The 23,952-nt window shown below is 33.4% G+C and overlaps 1 protein-coding gene across 3 annotated transcripts in view; it reads right to left on the bottom strand.

Moving 5' to 3' along the window:
* LRP1B (LDL receptor related protein 1B) overlaps nt 1-23,952 on the bottom strand; it is a 1,950,491-nt gene that overhangs the window by 378,175 nt on the left and 1,548,364 nt on the right. For all 3 annotated transcript variants that reach the window (XM_031651763.1, XM_031651762.1, XM_031651761.1), the window contains one exon: nt 1,278-1,467. In XM_031651763.1, the coding sequence (XP_031507623.1) occupies nt 1,278-1,467 (190 nt within the window). The remainder of the gene's footprint in view (nt 1-1,277; nt 1,468-23,952) is intronic.

Genomic DNA, 23,952 nt, shown 5'->3' on the forward strand with positions numbered 1-23,952 from the left:
AAAACTGACTTATAAATTCCTTCGCCCAACTCTTTTATTCCTACTGTGTGACATTTATTATTGTCCTGAGATTCTTTTGGTGATGTGTTGAGATACATGCAGCTGAGCCAGCAAACCATATCCTGATAGGACAGTGGTGGGAGCAGTCTCCCCAGCTCCACGATGAGTCATTGCATTGCTCAACCTTCAGAATTTTCACATATAAGATGACGTTCAATTAGGTGAATTAAATCTGACCTCACTTTTAGCTCTACAGAAAGGTTCAGATTTACAGCTATTTTCACACTGACCAATTCATGTTACTTAGTCCTTTCTTCTGATAAGTGGTCAGGGTCAGTGATTATCTGTCATTGCTTTTTATTCTTCAACCTTTTTTTTTTTTATTTTTAAATCACACCTAAAAAGAACTCTTCTAGTTTTGCTCAAGGAAGGCCAGATTGGTCTGATTTTTGTTTATTTGTTTCATTTAAAAATAAAAAGCATTTTCTGATAGTTAACAAACAACTTTACCATATTGTATATGAGAGTGAAAGTTGATAGATATTCTTTGTCCCTTACCTGTGCTTTGTTCTTCAGGTGTTTTTTTGTTTGTTTGTTTGTTTTTGTTTTTTGTTGTTGGTAACTGCTTTAAGACATCCCCCAAAACACAAATTTTTTCTTTGTTTTTATTCACTGAGTATATTTTATATCCAGAATATTTTCTTTTGTCGTGATTTTTTTACAAACATTATTTTAGCTGTCTGTACAATATATCATCAAACAGCTGTAGAACACTTAGACTATTATCAAGTACCTAGTGATGAAAAGACAGCTGCACACGAATATTTTTGTATTGTTGCAGTTTGCTTTATTTTGTATTTCAATTTGGGAGATCTCCAGATGCTATAATTACTTGATTAAAATGAAAAAAAAAAAAAACCTCTTAGTCTTCCGTGTATGTTAATTTTTTTAAATTTATGATTCCAATCAGCTATGCATTAATGTCTTCTCCATAGGCCTTTTCCAGCATAGTATTGTCTCTTTCCATTTTGCCTTTAATTATTTAAATTTGTTTTTACTGGATTTCTCAGAGAGATGAAGCCTGGCATTTAAAGGGTCCAGATTTTAATTTTTCATATTTATGATGCTCTTACATAAAAAAAAGTTTTATGAATTGTGAAAATAAAACTTCAAAGAAAAACTTTATTTTAAAATTAATTCTTCTTAAAATTAACAGAACTCTGATATTCTTTTGACTTATAACTACAATGAAGAAATAAAACTACACTGTTTCTTACTTTTGACATTCATCCAAGGCTAGCACATGTGGGTGGTCATCCTCTGACATGGTGATGACAGCTTCCCTGTCAAATGCTCCAGGTCGAGTCTGGTCCACAGTGTGTCTGGTGATGGATGAGGTGGTGGAGCTTGTCCAGTACAGTGTATCCCAGGCTCTGTGATAGGCAAGTCCTTCCACAGAACCCACATCTAGTGGGGGAAGAAAAAGAAAAAAAATACATTTTTATTTTTAAAAAAAATGACTTCTGGACAGAAAAAGCATTAAGATATACATGTATAGCTGTTATTTCATCAACCACTCCTCCACAAAATCTCCTAAATAAAAATGTAGTCACTGTGATACCTACAATTGATAGCTGATTATACATATATAAAGGGAGCAATTTTTGCAAAAATGTCATTATATTTATTCTCATAAATAAAATAAAATTAAATAATTGTCTTTCATTTTGGAAAATGGTGGCTCTCTATCTTTCCTGTATCTTAATAAATTTTCAAAAGTATCCAACGTGTAACAATTTAGAGATGCTTTTGAAAATCTTATGTCAGCAATATCACTTTGGTATAATCACCATGAGTATTCCCTTGATACTATAGATCTGGAGATGTCCAGGAAAAGCAAACACATGGAAAACTATAACAGTATGAGAAATCCAAAATTTAACTCCTTACTTGAAACTATCACACAATGGTAGATAATGTTTTAATAGGTTAATGTGGCAATTTATTTGCTTCTATTCAACTAATGAGATAAAAAACAAAACAAGAGAAAAAGAAATTAATTGTCAGCTAAAGCATGCTTTAAATGTCAGACAAAGATAAATGGTGATACACGGATCCTAACACATAAAAGTGACAAGGTGAAAAACAAAAGTAATTAGTTCTTAAAATTGTATTCCCAATCTCTAGGGTACATAAAGTAGCTGTTTTATTTTTTCATAGACATGCTTTGAGTGCATCTTTAAGTGTAATCAAATTATTATACTTTTCCTACATGTTATTTGTTTTCCTCAGAATTATTATTCTGAGCATGTTCAATTTAACAAAGAATATATACACCTTTTGCAGTCATACCAAGAAATTAACATTATTAAGACAGAGCATTTCCCCTGTTTTCCTCTCAAAGAATCTCTAAAAGGAATTATTCAGCTGCTATAAAATTAGGCATCTAAAAAGAGCTGTTTCCAGGTTTAAGATGAGTTAATACTTAGTTTGGGGGGATCAATAGGATTTTGCGGGAGGGCAAGACAATAATTAAAGCTTTTGAACAATATTTTTCATTTTTTGGTTATTTGTTTCTTTTTTACATACAACATGAAATATCCAATAATAATGCAATTAATGGCTATCATTTTTAGTTACCACATGCTAGAAATGATGCAAACTGTTTTTCATACATCGTTTTATTTTATGTATAAATCTATTCTGTGAAGCTTATGTCATAATTTTCCATTTCCCAAGAAGAAAGCTGAAACGTATAGTCACAGGGCTGATAATATTAACACAAAATTTTTACTCCCCTCCCATTCATCTGATTCCAAAAGTCTATGTGCCTAGTAGCACCACTATTTGGATATGGGTTTACAATGCTTATTACTTAACCTCAATCTAAACCAACCTGAAACCAAAGGAATGATTCATCAGTCTCAACTTGTTTGACTCTAGGAGAATCGTATACCTAGTAATATACCATAGATAGTCTCCCCTCACACAGTCAACAAAGCAGTCTACAAGGTATTAATGGGGGTGATTAGTACGAAAATGTAGCCTAGAGATGGTGGAAGAAAAATTATAAAACACAGTCACTGTAAAATCAGTTAAGCTAATTTTATGTGATGCATACAGTGCTCCTATTTGGAGTGAGTGGATGAAAAGTTGATCATGGTTAAGAATGTTTAAATCAGTAATAAATCACATTTGCCAGTGTGTTTTTTAAATTTCCAAATCATTTCAGAAATGCAGTTAACTCTATTAGTAGTATCTGTAGTATTACACGCCTTTCATCATTCACAAATAAAATGAGAAACGGCATAGCTCTGAAAAAATGTAAGCAAATGAGAATAATTAATCCATCCTCATTCTACATCTTCTCTTCCAGTAACTATGACATATCTTCCTCTTGGTAACTTTCTCTTGTCAACTCAGGAAGAAAACACTTGGTATCACCATTGAGATGTGGCAGATGCTTCTTTTCTATGGTTAACATAATTCCAGAGTTACTAGAGAACATAATACATCTCAATATCCAGGTATAATCTGTTTTACTTTATTTTTGTAATAGATTATAACCAGAAATTACAGTTAATAATTATCTGTTGCTACATTTTAAAATATTTTAGTAATGCACTTCTTTCTAAAAAAGATGTTTAGATCCTTATAAAAATATATTTTTATTAACAATTAACAAAAGTTAACAAATCAACAAAAATTAATAAATTTTATTAACAAAAAGCCAGTTAAAATTATTGAAATATTCTAGTTGAGATAAGACATATTTCTCAATTTGTGATGATTTATCGACAGTGAGGGGACATGTGGCATGTGTATGTGTACGTGTGCACACACATCTGTGTTTGAACATTGAGATTCTCAAAACAGTTGAACAGCCAGAATAGGACTTTGAATTACTGATCCTGGAAGGCAATTATGTAGTTTGAAAATAAAATAAAATGCCTATCTACCTAACCAGACCTGAAATATTGAGCAGAGTAAATCAATACAAAGCTAAATTCTCGGAACTCAAGGATGTAGCACCTACATCTACGAAGATGCAGGATAGGCGTAATTAAGAAGATATCTATAATAGTGCTGTTTCAGCAGCTCCATACTTTTCACCCCAGCAATATACATACACACACACACACATATATGTACACACACACACACACATGTGTGTGAAATGTAACGCAAAATCAGTAAAAATTCCATCGCCTTACCTCATGCACTTGCCAAGAGAAAAAAAAAAGAGTTTTCTTCCCTTTTACCCACTTTTGAGCAGGGAATTGGGTTTGGCTAAGCATGAGTCACGTCCCGACATGTTTTTGCAGAAGAAAGAAGGGGAGGTCAGCACATCAAAAAATACAAGCCAGGCAGGCAACTCAGAACCGTGGTTGTACCCTATTTCCTGGATTCTAGTTTCCATAGCCATGATGGGGAAATTGATTCTGATAGCTTGACAGAGAAATAAACCACTCCTCTTACAGCTACCCAAAGGACTTCAGTTCATAGAGAACATACTTTCATCTCATCACCACTGAGGAACAGCAATAGCCCCTTCTTGTCTGAACATTGTCTTAAAGGCAGCATAAGAGCTTACCAAATGGGAAAGGCAGTGAAGGATATTATTCATAGGGAGCCACATCCATTAAACACTGTTATTCATCTGGCTAGGATAACAAGATAAATTCACAGATAAATTCAGTTGTGAAGTGGTTTGGATGGGTCCTCACCCAAATCTCATCTTGAACTGTAGCTCCCACAATCCCCATGTGTTGTAGGAGGGACCCAGTGGGGGATAATTGAATCACAGTGGCAGGTTTTTCCATGCTGTTCCTGTGATAGTGAATAAGTCTCACAAAATATAATGATTTTATAAAGAGCAGTTCCACTGCACACACTCTCTTGCCTGTCACCATGTAAGATGTGCCTTTGCTGTTCTTTCACCTTCCACCATGATTGTGAGGCCTACCCAGTCATGTGGAACTGTGAGTCCATTGAACTTCCTTTTCTTTATAAATTACCCAGTCTTGGGTATGTCTTTATCAGCAGCATGAGAACAGACTAATTCACAAAGTTAGCAGGAAATAATATTTATCTCAAAGACATGCTACAACTATAAAGCATCAAAATGAAGTCCTCGTTGATTGTGTACTACTTTCTTAGGTACTGGCTTGTTCTCCAAAGCCACAGAGTATCAGTTTGCTGTTTGAAATTATATCATTAGTAGAAAGCATCCAAATCTTGTTTGGAGGATCTAAGTTACTTTGACACAAAGAAGCAGTCTTGATTTCCAGCCCAGGTAAAGAACCTAAATTAATAAATTTCTTCACAAAATATTCCACATCTATATTGACTGTGAAGTTTCCAAGGAAAGAGGATCCTAGGTCCACCTCACTATCCAGATCTGATGTTGAACTCTTTGCAAATAGTACACATAACTCTGCTCTAACAAAACACTGCTTCACTGAAATTGTGTCTAAATTCTACTCTCTAAAAAAATATTCTAAAAATTCTGTTTCTTTTCCTCCTTTTCTTTTCTTTTTTCTTTCCTTTCCTTTTATTATTTCTTTTATCTCTCTTTCTTTCTTTCTCTTTCTTTCTTTCCCTTTTTCTTTCTTTCCCCATCCTTCCTTCCTTCTTTTCTTTCTTCTCTTTCTTTTCTCTTCTTTCTTTCTTTCTTTCTTTCTTTCTTTCTTTCTTTCTTTTCTTTCTTTTCTTTCTTTCTCTTTTTTCCTTTCCTTCCTTTCTTTCCTTTGCTTCTCTCTCCTTCCTTTCTGCCTGCCTGCCTGCCTTTCTTTACTCCTTCCCTCCCTTCCTTCCTTTTTTCTTTCTTCCCTTTTTGTGAGATTCACCATAGTTTTTCTAGTATACAGTCTCTATCATTGCAATAAGACAATAATTTGACATGGTTGAATGACAGGTTTATTTGACAAAATTCAATAACCTTTCATCATAAAAATATTCAACAAACTAGCAATAGAACTTCCTCAACTTGATAAAAGGAATACAAAAATCCAAAGCTCATATTATATTTAGTGGTGAGAAAATGAATGTTTTCCCTCAAAGATGAGGACTAAAGCAAGCATGTACACTTTTCCCTTTATTCAACTAATGTTGAATAAAACTGGAGATTCTAGCAAAGGTAATTGGGGGTGGGGGATAGTCAGAGAGAGAGAGAGAGACAGGGAGAGAGGGAGGGAAGAAGAGAGAGAGAGAAAGAGAGAGAGAGAGAGAGAGAGAAATAAATGGCATCCAGATTGGAAAGAAAGAAGTAACACTATCACTATTTGCAGATGGCAAGTACTGGTATATACAAAAACTTAAATAATTTAATAGAAATGTATAGTCAGGTTGCAGGTTACAAAAGCAACATACAAAAAAAATCAGTTGTATTCTATATAAGAGCAATTAACAATCCAAAAATGAAATTAAGAAAACAATTTAATTTCTAATAGAATTTTAAAATATAGAATACTTGGAAGTTTAGAGAAATAATTTTAAATGTTAAAACATATACACCCAAGCTACAGTGCATCATTGAAAGAAACTAAGGATTTAAACAAATGGAAAGATAACAATGTTCATGGAATGGAAGGCCTAATATTATGAAGACGGCAACACTATCTAAATAGATCTACAGATTTAATGTATAGAAATCCCAGCTGGTTTGTTTCCAGAAATTGACAACCTGACCTTAAAATGCATATGGAAAAACAGGGGACCCAGAACAGCCAAAAGAATCTTGAATAAAGTAAAACAAAGTTAGTGGGCTCACACTTCCTGATTTCAACCTTGGTATGTTTACAGTAATCAAGAGAGTTTGATTTTATTATAAGAATAGACATAGCTACATGTACCGGAAAAGTCCAATGAGAAAAATAAATTATCTCAAATATATAGTGCTCCCAACAATTGTATAGCCACATGCAAAAGAATGATATTTGATTCCTTCTTCATAGCGCGTGCACGCACACACACACACACACACACATACGTATATAACTAAAAATGTACTTTAAACCTAAATGTAGATGATAGATGATGAAACTCTTGATAAAAAACAGGAGGAAATCTTCCTAACTTTGGGTTAAGCAAAGCTTTCATAAACATGACACAAAAAATATAAATGAGAAAAAAAAAAAACAGATGTTAGGTCTCATCAAAATGAAAAACTTTTATACTTCAGAAGACAAAAAGCCAACTGACAGAATGGGAGACAATATTTGCAAATCACTTATGTGATAATGAACTTGTATCTTGAATAAATAATGAATGCTTTATATACTCAACAATAAAACAACAACTAATCCAATTCAATAATGAGCAAATAATTTGAATAAATATTCTCCAAAGAAGATACACAAATGACTGATGAACACATAAAAAATGCTCAACACTATTAGACATCAAAGTACTGCAAATCATAATCACACTTGATATTCATTGTGATGACTACAACAATAAGAAGTTTTCACAAAGATGTGGAAAAATTTGAACCAATATATATTGATGGTGGAAATGTAAAATGGAACAGCCTCTCTGTAAAGCAGTCTGTCAGTTTTACAAAACGTTAAACATAGAGTTACCAGGTGACCTAGCATTTCTACTGGTAAATATGCATCCAAGAGAAATGAAAACGTACCTCCACACATACACAAATGTTCAACAAATGTTCATAGCAGCTTTATTTGTAATAGTCAAAAGAAGAAACAGCCCAAATGTCAATCAGCTGATAAGTGGATGAATAAAATGTGGTACATCCACGCTTGGAATTATTCAACAATAAAAAAACTGAAGCACATATATACACTAAACTCAACCCCCTCCCTATATATATATACACACACACATACACACACACACATAGATGTATATATATGTATCTGTATACATACAGGACACAATTATAGAAAATTATTTTAAAGTACGTAGACAAGTAGATATGGTTTCGTTATCTCGTAGATATATTATAGAAAATTTAAATATCTGGCAATTTCCCTTGAGACTACCTTATTAGAATGCTTCACAAATGATTAACTGGATTATTTTCCTTTTCCTAACCATTCAATCGATGAATGGGATGCAATAGATTTTAATGTGGACTGCTTACTGTGAATTAGACTACCACTAATCTGATTTAAAAGTTCAGAGTCATTTTTATTTTTCCCCCCACATCAACAAACATATTATCAAAATAAAATTATCTAAAATAATATTTTTTCACCATTCTAATTTACTAAAAATTAAATAAATTAAAAATCTACATTGTAGTCTGAAAATTAAAACAAGAAGCAATTAAACTATAAATAAAAATTGTCATTATTTTGTGCTTATGAAAGCATGGAAAAACAGATAATCTACTAAAGTTGATTATCTACTAAGTTGGGTAAGCTGGCAGGCAATAAATAAGTAAATTAAAATCAATAGTTGTATAATGTACAAAAATAATCAGTGAGAATATACAATGGAAAGAGGATGCCAGTCCAAGTAGCAGCTAATCCTGCTGGTTCCAGTGAACAAGCACACACAAAAAACTATGCAACTCTTGATCACCTGAATTTAGATCTTCTTGTAGCCAAAGCATTGTAATAATGCTACTTTTCATGAATGTGGTTCTGTTAACTTTAGGTTCTTACCCCTCTAACAAGAAGAGATCCAACGCTATCAAAGGACTTAAATGGGGAAAAATATTATCCTACTTTCTTTTGTCCTTATTATCGCACTTAGTAAAACACATGACTTTCCCAAATCAAACATGTTTGCAGAAATGCAACTCTATTTTTAACAGACAAGCTTTTATTGTCATCCCTCAAGCAGTTTTAATTTCCTGAACCAGAGCATCTCAAATATTTCCATGTCATAAGAGAGTCTTTGCTTTAGACTGCATAGCAAAATAGGTCTATTTATTTGGTTTTCCCAAAACAACAACAACAACAAAACAATTTGTCCTGAAAGAGTATTGAAGCAGCTTAAAATAGCTTGAAGCTTTAAAGTGTCAGTGATTTGTTTGTTTGTTTGTTTGACCCAGTGTGGATTTCTTTTTCTGGGTTTAAAAATATTCAACATCAAAGTTTCAGCCAGGACTTCAGACTCAGTTGAAAATTATACAGACTTAAACACGTCTCAACAATTGCCTCTATTTCATGTCACTACTACTGGAAGGAAAGTAATACAAGCCATGAAAATAATGAATATATATGTGATATCATTGTGTCAGTCCTTCTGTAGTCACCAGAGATAAGTACCGACTTTCTGAAGATTAAACTAACATTGACCCTCTGCTAGAGCAGAGCATGAACTCCGAGGTGCCTGAAACCCTCAGATAGGCTGTAATTTGCCATCCAAGGAGAGGCTATAAGACCTTATGTGTACAGACACTCCTGGAAAAAATATAATTAGAAAATTACTTGGAATCCATCCTTTCCTTAGTGAGAAAGTGAGATAAGTCTTCAGCTGAAAGCTGTGAATTGGAACCCAACCTCTAAATTAAGTATTATTTAAGGTTTCATTTAGGGTCCTCCTCTCTTCCTTTTCGCCGCTCTCTCTTATGTGAAACTTCTATCCCCATGGCATTAAATATCATTTACATGCTTTCATTTCTAGTCCATATTTCTAATCTAAATTCCATACGTATATCCAACCATGAATTAATATATCTTTGGGCATCTCAGTATCTCCGTATAAAATATGCAAATAGAAAAAGCGCTTCACCCCAATCTTAATTATCTGTATAAATTAGTTATCCTAATGATCTGTGAATTCTAGTAGTATTTATCCAGTTACTCAAACTGGAAGCCTAAGCAATCATGTTTCAATCTTCTCTTTTTCTTGCTTTTCGCATATAATCATCAGTAAATGCTTTTAATTTTATGACAAAAACATATGTTGAGTATTTCCATTTTGTTTTCCGTTTCCGCTCTGATCACTGCCGTCACCTCTTGCCTAAGCTTCTGTCCCTATCTAGCCTTCCCAAATGTCTTTCTTGTCAATTCATTCTCCATCCAGCAACTCTAGGTAATAATAAAGCGTTTATCACATCTCTGCCCTGCTTAAAATCCTTCAATGATGTCCCATCACATTTAGAATAAAATTTGGTTTACTCCCTGCCTGCTTCTTCAACCTTATCTCGGGTTACTGTCCTTCCCTTTTTATTATGCTCTGGCCATAGAGTGTTATTTTCAGGGCTTCCATCTATAAAAACACAAGGTTTTCTTTTCTTGACACATGTAATATTCTTTTTCTTCCCCGGGTCTGACATTCCTTTGTCTATCCTCTTCACCTACTTCATTTCTTCTGTTCCTTTTTTATATCCTTCGCAATGTATGAAAATTTTCTGTTTTGGTTGTGTTGTTTTTGTCTGTCTCACCCTACTGGAACGAGGGCAGGAAACATGACTGTCTTTTCTTAGTTGTTCCCTTCAAACTGAGCAAAGTTCCAGATACAGAGCAAGCAACCAGAATTACTTGTGGAATAAACCAATATGTATTTCTGAATCCATTGAATGCATGGTCTGCATATTTATGCTTTAATTCTTAAATGCCCAAGACCTAATGTATCAGAGAGGTATATAGAAGAATGAGAGCACAAACTCCGGATTCAGATAATGACTTTGAATCCCTGCACTATCACTTTACTAGCAATATGATCCAGAACAAATTCATTTAGACTTTCTGTATATTTTTTTATTTATTTTTATTATTTATTTATTTATTATTTGTTTTTGAGACGGAGTCTCGCTCTGTCTCCCAGGCTGGAGTGCAGTGGCGCGATCTCAGCTCACTGCAAGCTCCACCTCCCTCCATTCTCCCGCCTCAGCCTCCCGAGTAGCTGAGACTACAGGTGCCCGCCACCACGGCCGGCTAATTTTTGAATTTTTGATAGAGACATGGTTTCACCGTGTTGGCTAGGATGGTCTCGATCTCCTGACCTCGTGATCCACCCTTCTTGGCCTTCCAACGTGCTGGGATTACAGGCATGAGCCACCGCCCCTGGCCTAGACTTTTTGTATTTTTGTTCCCTTGTCTGAAATACGGAGATAGTAGTGGTACCACATTCATAAGACATTTGTGATTATCATGTGAACTAACATTTGTGTAGTATTTAGAACAGTGCCTAGCACCAAATAAGGGTTCGCTATATGTCAGCATTGTTGTTATTATTATTATTACATTGCTCTGCACAAAGCTATAGCCAATTACGCTTAACAATGTTGAAGCTCTGTTGGATAAATTATCATCCCTATTTTTCTACACATAGAATACTAGAAATGATAGGAATTATGTGAGTGAGTTTATGAACTGTAAGACTACAATCTAGATTGATAAATATAATTCTGTTTTTATTATAAGAAGTTGGGCTCCAGTTTATTTGTTCCTTATACCTTGTAATAAGCTCAGTAATTTGAACCACTTACGGTGTCTTTCAATTTTAGTATAACTTGTAGGATGACAATGTGAATATTTTCTGATCTTTTAGGTGGAGAAGTGGTGGGACTACTTGAAAATTAAAATGTTAGAAAATATCAAATTTTGATGATATAATGTGAAAGAGAGAAGGATAGAGAAACAGAGGGAAGAAACTAAATAAAAGACTAAAAGTGTTTTTTGTTTTTTTTTTAAAGATATCAGTTAATGAAGTAAGAAAACAGAAAAAGGCTATTCCAGATGGTGAGGATCATAGAAAGAGTTTGGCTGTTTATCATCAAGTTTTGCAAAGAAAAGGAATAAATACAGAAAATTCAAAGAAACATTGATGAATAGAAACATTTAATTTCTAGTAAATAAGCAGTGTGCTTTGACATTGACCTCAATATGAAAAGGTGTTAAGACTTTTATTTAAATAAAGCTTATTTATTCTCTCATCTTTTAAAAATCATTTGATATAGTCCAAATTACATACATATAATAAATTTTATATAATAAATTACCTGTTACATGAAAATACTGTATGTTACATGTGTACACAATAGTAAAATCCCAAAATGTATGGAAAAACCATTTGGCCTACCAACTAAAATTATCAATAGGAAAAATAAATGCTCACTTTATAAATGATTTCTTATTGAAATGTAGTATAAATAAAATTGACCTTAAAATGTTTACATGGAGTGGAAAGGGTATAAATGTAAACACTCTTAGTTGATGTTTAAGACAAAATAAAAACTCAAATTCCCTGAAAAGATTCTAATTTACAAGCAATAAAGATGATTGTTTATTAAGTACCTCCTATGTGCCCAGCCCTGTAAAGAGAGACATGCAAAAAGAAGAACCCTAGCCTATACTTAAAGAAAAACTCATTTTTTCATTGACATTAATCAAGTGCAAAATTAGCTGGCAAATATTTTATGAGGTGTAATAATTCAAGAAAGTGTGTTTTTAAAATATGTTTGTATCACCACTTTTACTTCAGTCACACAGGCATTCTAACTAAAGTGTCTTACTCTCTAACGGTAATCACTGAGTTTCTTAAATTTATATTTGATTTGTATTTCTTACTAGCATTAATTTCTACATTTACCTCTGAACAAATTTTAAAATCTCCCTGTTTCCTTCCTTCATCTTCATCCCCATCATTCTTAAAGACGTAAATTTGATTTATCAGAACTTGTACTTATTTATCCTCAGTGTGTATCAACTGCTGTGAATTTCTTTACTCAACAAGTCACACGTCACCAACGCCTCCTCTGTGTTTAAGCTTGGTTTGCATACTCTTCCATCTCCTATCTTTTTATTTGTCAGCATTTTCATTATGGTGGAATTTAATCTTTGTTTGCAACTCAGTGATTGAGCACTTGATCTGTCTTCAGTCACACAATTAATTACCATGCTCAGACTATGATGGCTGGCCTACCAAACAACAGACGACAAAGTCACCAATTTTAATACTGTCCTTACTATTAGTGTCAACTCTTATGCCTTTCTATACATCATAATTCTCTTGATATTGGAGCATTCTTCAATTTGCTTAGTATAGTTTTTTAGGAAGTGGAAGATTCGTGGAGGAAGGAGCAGAATCACGGACTAAGTTCATCTAGCACAACTTTTGCTTGATGTTTTGCCCTTTCTGACACACGTTGGTCTTGACTTGGGGATTTATTTGCCACCCTGCAAGGTATCTCTTTATTTTTTTTTTTTCCCTTCTCTTCCCATAATTATCTTTTCTTACTTTTCATGATTATATATGTTCTTGCTTCTCTCTTTCTCTCTGTCTCTTTCCATATATAGTCAGCAGGCTATTGTCAGGTATTGGCTAAAAAAAACAGTAAATTATTTTGTCATCCTTGAGTTTTCTCAGGCAGGCACATTAAAAGGGTCTAAGAACATTGTAGGGATGTTGCACTATATCCCTGGCATTATATAAATATATACAATTATATATGATATATAATTATATTACAATTATATTTCTATAATTATGTTATATATAATTGTATACAAAGTGACATTTTATATTTATATTATTGTACATATACATACATATATTTTATATATATATATATATATATTATATATATTTATTTATCTCCTCCTCCTTCCCATGGTGAGTGCACTCCAAAGCTTTTAGTGAATGTAGGATTGTGACTCCAACTCTGAGAATCTTCATGATGACCCCTGACAATGGTTATCTCCTTGACCCAACTCTAGCCAGTTTCCCTGGAGCCTACTTCTCAACTAGGCCTCAGCCTTGACCTTTAAAAAGTTCAGACTCTCAGCAGAAAGGACTTCATCCACCCTTCTCTGCCCACATTAAAAGACTTAAACACTAACATAATTTCTAACGCCTCAAAGCCACATCCATATGATGACCCTGGTCTCTTTGAATGTGCCTGCCCCAGAAAAGTCAAGGATGACAAAATAATTTAATTTTTTTCTAGCCAATACTTGATAAGAGTCCGCTGATCATGTTTTTTATAGTATTTATTCAAAAGGGTTTACAATTATGAATTTTTCCTCTGTCCCCTTGAGATGTGTATGTATCTCCTACAACTCAGGAATGCCTTTCTTAAAGACCTGAAAGCCATCCATTAGAAACACAATCATCAGAAAAGATAAGACATCTGTCTCCCAGTCTCTGTGGGAGAATAGTATTCTAACTTAGATTATTGAAACCTAGTAGACACAGCTGGCCTAACTGCATTTACCCTGCCAAATTATTCATATTTCTTTACTTTCCAGACTTCAGAGAGCTCTCTCGCTCAGGCCGCTACTTCCTCATTCCCCTTTTAAATCACTCAGTCACCTCTGTACAAATCAAAGTTGACTTTAGTTTATGCTGCACCTTACCCCTATTGTAATGGCATATTATTGATCAAAATCTACCCAAATTTTTATTCTTAATTCTATATCCTTCTATATCCTAAAGCTATATCCTTCTCTTTAATTCCGTCTTTAGAATATGATTTCAGAGATTTAAGATTGTTTACTAACTTTACAGAGTAAATTTTTTTCTTCCTAGTAGTACTATTCACCCCTCAAAGGAAAGCTGTTTATTATGGTTGAATAATCAAGTCACTTAAAGGAAGAGTTGAAGAGATTTCCTAAAAAGAATATTCGAGGAAAAATAGATTGAATATCTATTCTAAACAAATATTTTTATCTGTTGAGAATAAGAGCAGAGAACTGGAGCTGAGTCGTTCAGGAAAATAAAGTTGTTTTTTTTAATGTTATGTGGCAGAAGAGAAGAAAAAGTTATAAGGTGATGACTGGAGATAAAAATTTGAGGAGACAAATATTACGATGTAATTGAGCATTTATTGAGTGGTGTTTAATGAAACCCTCCTTCACCACTCTCAATTGAATCTCCGATATAACATTGACTTCCTATTTAAGCTTGTTGACTTCCTAGGGTTGTGGCTTCAAGGAAAATCCAAGCAAAGAGCTTAAAGCTGTACATGGAAAATAAAACTGCCTTTGCAAAATTTATGACAGTGAGAGAAATCTGACCTCGCTGACTCCATCTTGCTTGTAACCTCCAAACTGCCATTGTTCCTTCCTGGGCATAGGCCAAGCTTTCTATGGGAAGAATGTAGTTTGTAGTTTAACCTTAAAATGAAGATAACAGCCCCTTCCTGAAACTGACTCCTTCCTTGCTTGGGGCTCAGGAGTTACGTAGCAGAGGCCATAAGATTTGTAACCTCCCCAAATACTCTTAGAGATATCATTGCTACTGCAAAACCTAAGATTGTTATTTGAGGTATTTTTCAAACCTTGCATTCTGATGGACCAGCTCATGTCACCTGGACTGGTAACCCATACCAAGAAACAACTGGTCTTGCAATCTCACCCAGAAACTAACTCAGTGTAAAAAGACAGCTTCAACCCCCTAGGATTTCATCCCTGACCCAACAATCATCGTTCCCCATTCCCTAGACCCCTGACTGCCAAACTATCTTCAACACACCTTAGCCTCCACATTTCCAGGGAGACTGTTTGAGTAATAATAACTCCCGTCTGACTACTTGAATAATCCTGCAATTAGTAAACTCTTTCTCTACTGCAATACTACTGTCTCAGTGAATCAGCTCTATCTGTGCAGTGGGCAAGAAGAACCTGTTGGGCAATTACAAAAGCCCAACATGACTTGGTTATGGTTAAAGATTTGGAGCATGTTCTTTCATCTAGCTAGCTTTGATAAATCTGTGGGTGGGGGAGAGAGGCCACAAATACATTTTAAATAACTTTTTTTAAAGTAAATTTATAGGTAAAAAATAAGCTTGAAGGTCAGATAACCACCTTCATAACCACCTTCATCCGCTTAGCCTTGTTGGATTGCTCCAAACTTAATTTTAAAATTATTTTTGAATATTAAGGAATTCAACAAACATAAGACACACTCAGTACCTATAATGAGTAGGTTCTGGAGATACAAAACTGACTAAGAATATGTAGAGCCTGTTTTCTATATTCTAACTGGTCAAACCCAATAAGGTAAGTATAGAATATTTAAGGAATTTACAGTATCGTTGGGGAAATAGATATAAAGGTAATTATGATGCAATTTACTAAGTATAAAGATAGCAGTTTAGGCAAAACATTATTGTATATTATTTAAATTTTAACATTATTTAAATGTTTATGGGAGATTCAATTGAGAGGTGGTGAAGGAGGGTTTCATTAAACACCACTCAATAAATGTTCAATTACATCGTAATATTTGTCTCCTCAAATTTTTATCTCCAGTCATCACCTTATAACTTTTTCTTCTCTTCTGTCACATAACATTAAAAAAAAATATTTGCATGAAATGTTTCTCTTAGCTATTAGAGTGAAATACATATCACAATGCTGTTCATCAACTCCTCCAATCCCTGAAATTCCATTTACTTTGAACAAATGCCCTCAGAGAAATACCTTCTCAACATGCCTTCCTTATGCTAGGCTATTCTCTCACCTCTTTACACTTGTCCATATACAATAATGTTTTGCCCAAGTTGCTATCTTCATACTTAGTAAATTGCATCATAATTACCTTTATATCTATTTCCCCAATTATACTGTAAATTCCTTAAATATTCTATACTTACCTTATTGGGTTTGACCTGTTAGAATACAAAACACAAGCTCTACATATTCTTAGTTTTGTATCTTCAGAATCTACTCATTATAGGTACTGAGTGTGTCTTACGTTTGTTGAATTCCTTAATACTCAAAAATAATTTTAAAATTAAGTTTGGAGCAATCCAACAAGGCTAAGCAGATGAAGGTGGTTATCTGACCTTCAAGCTTAATTTTTATCTATAAATTTACTTAAAAACAGTTATTTAAAGTGATGGAGGTATTAATAGTACTATTTCCTTGGAACTATTTTTTCCCTGTAGTTATTAGCAGTCAGTAATATGCACTCATATTCGGGTACATTGGTCTACTTAAAACAAACTATTTTGGAGGAAAACAATATGAAACAGTGCTTTAGGACAGAATCACTAAAGAATGTGTTACTTACTGAAATAGAACTTAAGATAATCACTTATATATCTAATTTTAAAAGTTATTATAAAGAACTGTCATGTCCCAACATTCTCAATTTAAATCGTCTCTTTATTCAATCTATAGTTGTTTGCCTGAATTAAATTTGGATTTCAAAAATTAATTTTGGAATAAAACATATTTTTTAAGTGACTCATTCCTTACTCTTTTTTTTTTCACTCCAAAGCTCTGTTTCTAAATGATAAAGTCATTCCAGGAGTCCATTTGGGACTGTACATACTAAAGCCGATGGATTTATTGTTTATTATTACAAGTCTTAAAGAATAATTTAATGTGGCTCCAAAATATATATGCTGATTTTAAAAGATGCTTCATTTATGAATGATTTGAATATAAATTGTTTATTAATATTTATTAACTATCATTTTTTAAATACGCTGACAGAAAATTATCTTACCAAGTGATATTAAACTTTTTAGGAATCAAAAGTTTATCTTCAATAGTTTGTGAAAAACATCAATTCTTTTATCCTTTGTTTATACTATCAGTTCATGCCCCAGCTAATTTCTTTCATTGTTCAGTGATTATAAATCTTGAATGCCGTCTGTCCTATGAAACCACTCAGTGAAAACAAAAAGAAGCAACTTTCTTTTTGAGAAACTAACTTTCTCAACCTTATTTAAATAACAATCACAGATAACATTTATAGTGTGTGTTTGGGCTTCACATGTGCTAATTCCAATTTACATCACAGGTTAATGATTGGGGACTTAGGTGTCACGAAACTTACATAATATCTAGTCAATAGTATTTATTGAGCACGTACTAAGTGCTCAGTACTATTTTAAGAGTTTATATACTATTTAATCTTAGGATCCACACATTTGCTTGGTGGCTCTTTTTTCTCTTTCTGTCTAACTGCACAAAAACTGTCTCCCTCTTATCTCAAACTCCCAGAACATGAAAACAAAATGTAAGCATCTTAAGATGTATGTTACTCTAAAGAATACCACATAGATAACTGTAACTGCATTTTATGTAAAAGGTGATACTGGCAAAACAGAAACTCAACTGAGTTTTGCTAAGATAGCAACAGGGTAATTATCAACAAATCTAGTTATAAAATAGATCTATTATGGAAATAAAAATCAGTGTGTCAATGTGATCTAGTCAGTGCAATATTTCTTTCTCAGAGACTATTTTTAATAGCAAAAGCGGTAGAAATTATTTTGATGCTAGGGATATTTCTTTCTGATCTTTTCTCTTTCTTGACATCAAGTTTGTCTTTGCACCTCAACTTATATAAAGGAAAATAAAATTTCAGATAAGGCTAAAAGTTTAGATATATCAGCAGTACTCTACCTTATCAAACATAGTTTAAAAAAGAGATAAAAGACTTTCTATTCAGATAAAATGAGTAGATAATATTTATAATTCCAAGAAAATAATTATAGCTATCATTCATAAAAACACAAAAAGTAAGTTCTATTTTGAGAAATCTGCATTTCCCAGCTTTGTGTTGTTTCCTTGAACTAACCATCTGGTCCTCCAAAATCCTACTTAATTAGGAAAATTTTAAAAATTATTGAGGACTTTATTTCTATTCTTTTGAGAAAAAATTGAAAGGAGTAGAATAAAAGTACCCTGGAAGCTTAGGAAATCCTGTTAACTAAGTTCTGATTGCTGTCTTTTAACCTTTTTAAAACACTTTCAGTGTGAAGAGAAACATTTCTTGTTTATTTGAATTTTCATTCTGACGTTATACACTAGTTTTAAACATTTCTCAACTTTGTTGAAATTTACTATTCAGTTATAATAATAGAAAAAGGAGAAGTTAAAAGATTTACATTCAAAAGTGTGTTGATTGCATGCATATATTCCTAGAGTAAAAGAGATTAAAAAAAGAAACACACTTACCTTAAAAAGATAAGCAAACAAATTAAGACAGAGAAAAAATAAAAATAATAAAATAAAAGAAGATTTTCTAGAAATGAGGGCTCCAAAGAACTATCTAGGGCTAAAAGAAAGTAATAATGGGCAAGAGTCACAAATATCAAATCTCCCAAAGAAAAGACATGGCACAAGATGTAAAAACCAATTTTAATGGATTTTTACACATGTAAAATTCAACATATATGAAAAACTCCAAGGTTCTTGAGTGAGATTCGTAAGAATTATGTGATAGAAAATAGATAGAATTTAAAAATTCAATAATCCTCTACCTCTTCATTAGGCATACATTTGAGAAAATAAGTTAGAAACAAAGATATGCCTTCTGAAAGAGAAACAAATATCTCTTCATGTCATACCAGAACAAGTTAGAAAAACAAAAGACACAAACTAAAACATAAGAACACAAATCTGTTCATATTTAGGACAGAAGAACTTAGGAAATAGAAGCAGTTTATTTTCTAAACAAATTTGTAAGCTTATTTCCTAGCTGATGAGCTTGAGGTCAAGAGTGTCAGGGAATGACAGGGGGCTGGAAAGGTGGCAGGAAATAACACCTGGTCCCCTCATACAGGACAGAAATAGCAGTCATATCCTTTTGAGTCAGAGTTGAGGGCAAGATGGAGCTTGAAGATCTTACCCAAATGAAAATCTAAGAAAGTATAATAATGTGGGTAGGGAAATAATCTTTTTTGTTGTTGTTGTAAAAGGTTTATCCAAAGACTTTTACATAGCTACTCTGACAGAAATGGGCATGAAAGGCCAGGTGCCAATATGGGACCTCTAATTGCTGCACTTCCCACACATCCCTCCTCACCTCAGGTGTGCAAAATCTGAATATTTTTACAATTGCAGAATGGATTATTTTTGTAACTTGACAAACATTTATTGATAATGATTTAGAATCTGATGGTATGTATATCTGTCTACACACACACACAACAACAACAACAACAACAACAACAACTCCTACTCAAAAGGAAATGACTGCTGTTTCCGTCCTGTTTGAGGGGACCAGGTGCTATTTTCTGCCACCTTCCCAGCCCCCTATTATTTGCTGACAATCTTGACCTCAAGTTCATCAACAAGGAAATAAACTTACAAATTTGTTTCAAAAATAAACTGCTTGTATTTCCTAAGTTCTTCTGTCCTAAATATGAACAGATTTTTGTTCTTATGTTTCAGTAATTGTAACACACATACCTATAAAGATATGTGTGTGTATGTATATGTATATACTCAAAAAAAATTTGCTAGATGTAAATTAATCATAGAAATGGCTAAGATGGATAATGGAATAAAATAGGTGAAAGACTGTGGCACTCAAAAGCAGATGAAACTCAGGGCTGTCAACGTCTTGAGCATAGACTGACAACTAATTTTTAATCCAATCAGTGCTACTGCCTGACTGAGTGACCAAGTGGGAGTCCCCATATAACCTTGTTTCTCATCTATAAAATGGCATTACTAACCAGCAGTTCCTTAACTGCTCTAGGTGTGTTATGAAGATAAATGGGATCATTTCTATGTAAAGTTTATGATTTGTTGGAAAGAAGTATTATGGAAATAAATGTTGGCATTATTATGGCAATACAGAGGTGTGCAATACATTATAACAAAATAACATTCCATCTTTCTATCATTTTAAAGATTATAGAAGCTTTACACAGAAAATGAAGAAGATATTTAAATATTTCATATAAATAAAAATGAGAAAGATACTTATGACCAAAACAGTGTTAAATATGATAGATAGATGCATTAATTAAATAACTATTGTATGCCTTCAGCATAGATATTTTTAAGCATCATATTTTTTCTATAAATTTAAAACCTGTCAATGTTTAATGCAATCAGAATACATATTTTTCTTTCTCCTACCTATTTTTGCCTTTTCACCTTTCTTCTGCTTGATTCTTAAATTCTGAGACTTTGAAACAAATTGTATTTTTTAAGACTTAGGAATCAACATTTTATTCAAAATATTGGTGAGGTCTTCTGAGAAAATTATGAATTTTAATAAAGACAGAAAAGTTAGCCTGTCACAAAAACAGTGCAAGGCCATTGTCCAATCCAAGTCAATCTGAATGTGGTGACATCAAAAATGACAGTTATTGAGTTGGTTAAGAGAGATGAACATGGAATGAAGGCTGTAAAGTTCAATGAGATTAAGTTGAAATTTGTTTAGTCTATCAATCAGTGTCCTTCAAGCACAACTACTGCATACAGAGAATTGTACTATATACTTCCTAGAGAAAACTCCCAGAAGGTTTGTATATATGTTTTAGGAAATGTTACATTTATCCCCTTTGCTTAAATGTCGAGAACAAAGTAATGTTTTCAGAAAGTATGCATTAGTCTATTTACACTCTTTTTTTTTTTTTTTTTTTTTTTTTTTTTTTGAGACGGAGTCTGGCTCTGCAGCGCAGGCAAGATCTCGACTCACTACAAGCTCCGCCTCCTGGGCTCATGCCATTTTTCTGCCTCAGCCTCCCGAGTAGCTGGGACTACAGGCGCCCGCCACCATGCCCGGATAATTTTGTATTTTTGGTAGAGACGGGGTTTCACTGTGTTAGCCAGGATGGTCTCCTGATCTCGCGATCCACCTGCATCAGCCTCCCAAAGTGCTGGGATTACAGGCGTGAGCCACCGACCCAACCTATTTATACATTTTTAAAACATATCCTTTAATTAATTATGTGAAATCATTAAATTTCATTAAAAAATATGCTCAAATTTTTCTGTGGATGTGTGTTTGTTTCTATGTGTTAAAATCAGTATGATATTCTGTAAAGTAAGTGTAAAAATCTTCAAAAGAGAGTGGTACTATAAATTCTTTCAAAATAAGAATATCTTCAATTATAAATATTTACATGTTATAAGATATGAATAATACATCTGAGAGAAGAAACATGAAATGGAAGCAAGTATTAAATTTCCTTATCCTTTAAAATCAGGTTACAATATTGTAAATCAGTCTTTTTTTACAGATACAACAATTATCCTGAACTCTAAAATTAACGTGAAGTTAACGTAACAAATAAGAATTCTTATGAACCTCCAGAACTGGTTTAATAGCATATACATTAAACAGTTGCTGGGTTTTCTTTCTATATTAAAATTTGTTAATGTTATTTTCTGAAAGTCGCACTCATCTATTGTAATTTTAAAATTAAAGTGCATATATGAGGTATAAAGTCATAGTTTTTAAAACTTTATTACTCATAGAAAATACTGATATTGAGCCAGGCGCGGTGGCTCACGCCTGTAATACCAGCACTTTGGGAGGCCGAGGCGGGCGGATCACGAGGTCAGGAGTTCGAGACCATCCTGGCTAACACGGTGAAACCCTGTCTCTACTAAAAATACAAAAAAAAAAAAAAAAATAGCTGGGCGTGGTGGCGGGCAACTGTAGTCACAGCTACTCGGGAGGCTTAGGCAGGAGAATGGAGTGAACCCGGGAGTGGAGGTTGCAGTGAGCCGAGATCTCGTCACTGCACTCCAGCCTGGGTGACAAAGCGAGACTCCGTCTCAAAAAAAAAAAAGAAAAAAAAAAGAAAATACTGCTATTGTCCAACAATCTATAGAGTAAAGAGATACAAGGAAGATAAGATACAAAGAGATACACAGACAGAGATACAAGGAAACAACATTTTTTTTCACTGACACACTGAAATGAAACAGTAAAGGTGTTAGATGCCTACCACCTTGATTAAATTTATTCTACCCATGAAGCAACAGTTTACGATTTTCAAATGAATAGCACACTTAAATGAAGAGAGCATTAATACAATATGATATTAATATACAAATACTCACATTATTCACCTGCTACTGACATTCTGAATTAAATCAGTAATGGGGTGTATAACTGATTAAATATCTACACAACAGAAAGCAACAGCTTATGATTTAAAAAGGTACTGGTAGAGTGATCACATCATTACACTGCCAAACGCCATCTATCACTTTTACTGAACTTAACGAAGATGGATTACATCCCGCAGATGAGATGCAGCCTATAAATACTGTCATGCTGATCTTCATCTGACTTTCCTGGAGAACAGATGAGCAACAAATCAATAATTGAAGAAGTCATATTAGATATTCAGTGTTATTCAGCACCCGGAAGAAATCATGTAGGACATTATAGCAACAAACAACCTTAATCCAATGAAATCTGCTAATTCATGCTTTTTCTTGTAAGCTAACTTATTTTCTCATTAAGTTTATTTATTTCCCCAAGTTTAAGGGAAAGCATCAATTTGGTGTAAAGCATCACTACCCACTTTTACATTTTGAACTAAGACTGGTTTATCACCAAAAAAATCTTGCACAATAAACTTTCTGTATCAAGTGCAATATGCTTGAATCCAGTTACAAACTCATATAGGTAATTACAAATGTACAACATATAATATTGGTTTTAAATTTACTGTCTTAAAACATTGAAACAAAATGAATACCATGAAAATATGCATAAACAAGGTATTCATTTTACAGCTTCTGGGTTGTTTAGTAGTATTTCTCCATTAAACACCTGCCTGCATTTCTATTTACCATCTCATTTAGCTTTCACAGTTTACCTTTGTGGAAACTGTCTGTCAATTGCTTCAGTAATCCAATCACTGGAGACCAGATTGCTTTCTGTCAGTCGGTTTGTGTAATGTTATGGTAATAGATAACAGGTGGTCAGTATTCCATGGCTGAGGTGAAGATGATTTCTCACAAGCTATAAAACATCTGAGGAAATGCTTTAACAGTTCATACTTACTACTAATTGCACCATTAGAACTTTAATTAATTTTTTACCCTTACACTATGTTCCTTAGATGGCCATAAGGCAGGAAATCATTCGGAACAGAAAGAAAGAATCTAAAGCGACAATAACGAGGGATAATTAAAAAAAAAAAAAAAAAAAAAAATGAATGGCAGAATGACTCACATTTTGCTCTGAAACTAGAGTGAAGTTTGATTGCTTAATCAGTTCTGTATTTGATCATGGCCCTAAACAGAGATCAGTTTTTAAGAAGCACTTAATTCTGGGAACATGTTAGCTACTGCCCACATTTAAACTGAC

The sequence above is a fragment of the Papio anubis genome, chromosome 10, assembly GCF_008728515.1.
Source record: "Papio anubis isolate 15944 chromosome 10, Panubis1.0, whole genome shotgun sequence".
Classification (NCBI taxonomy): Eukaryota; Metazoa; Chordata; class Mammalia; order Primates; family Cercopithecidae; genus Papio; species Papio anubis.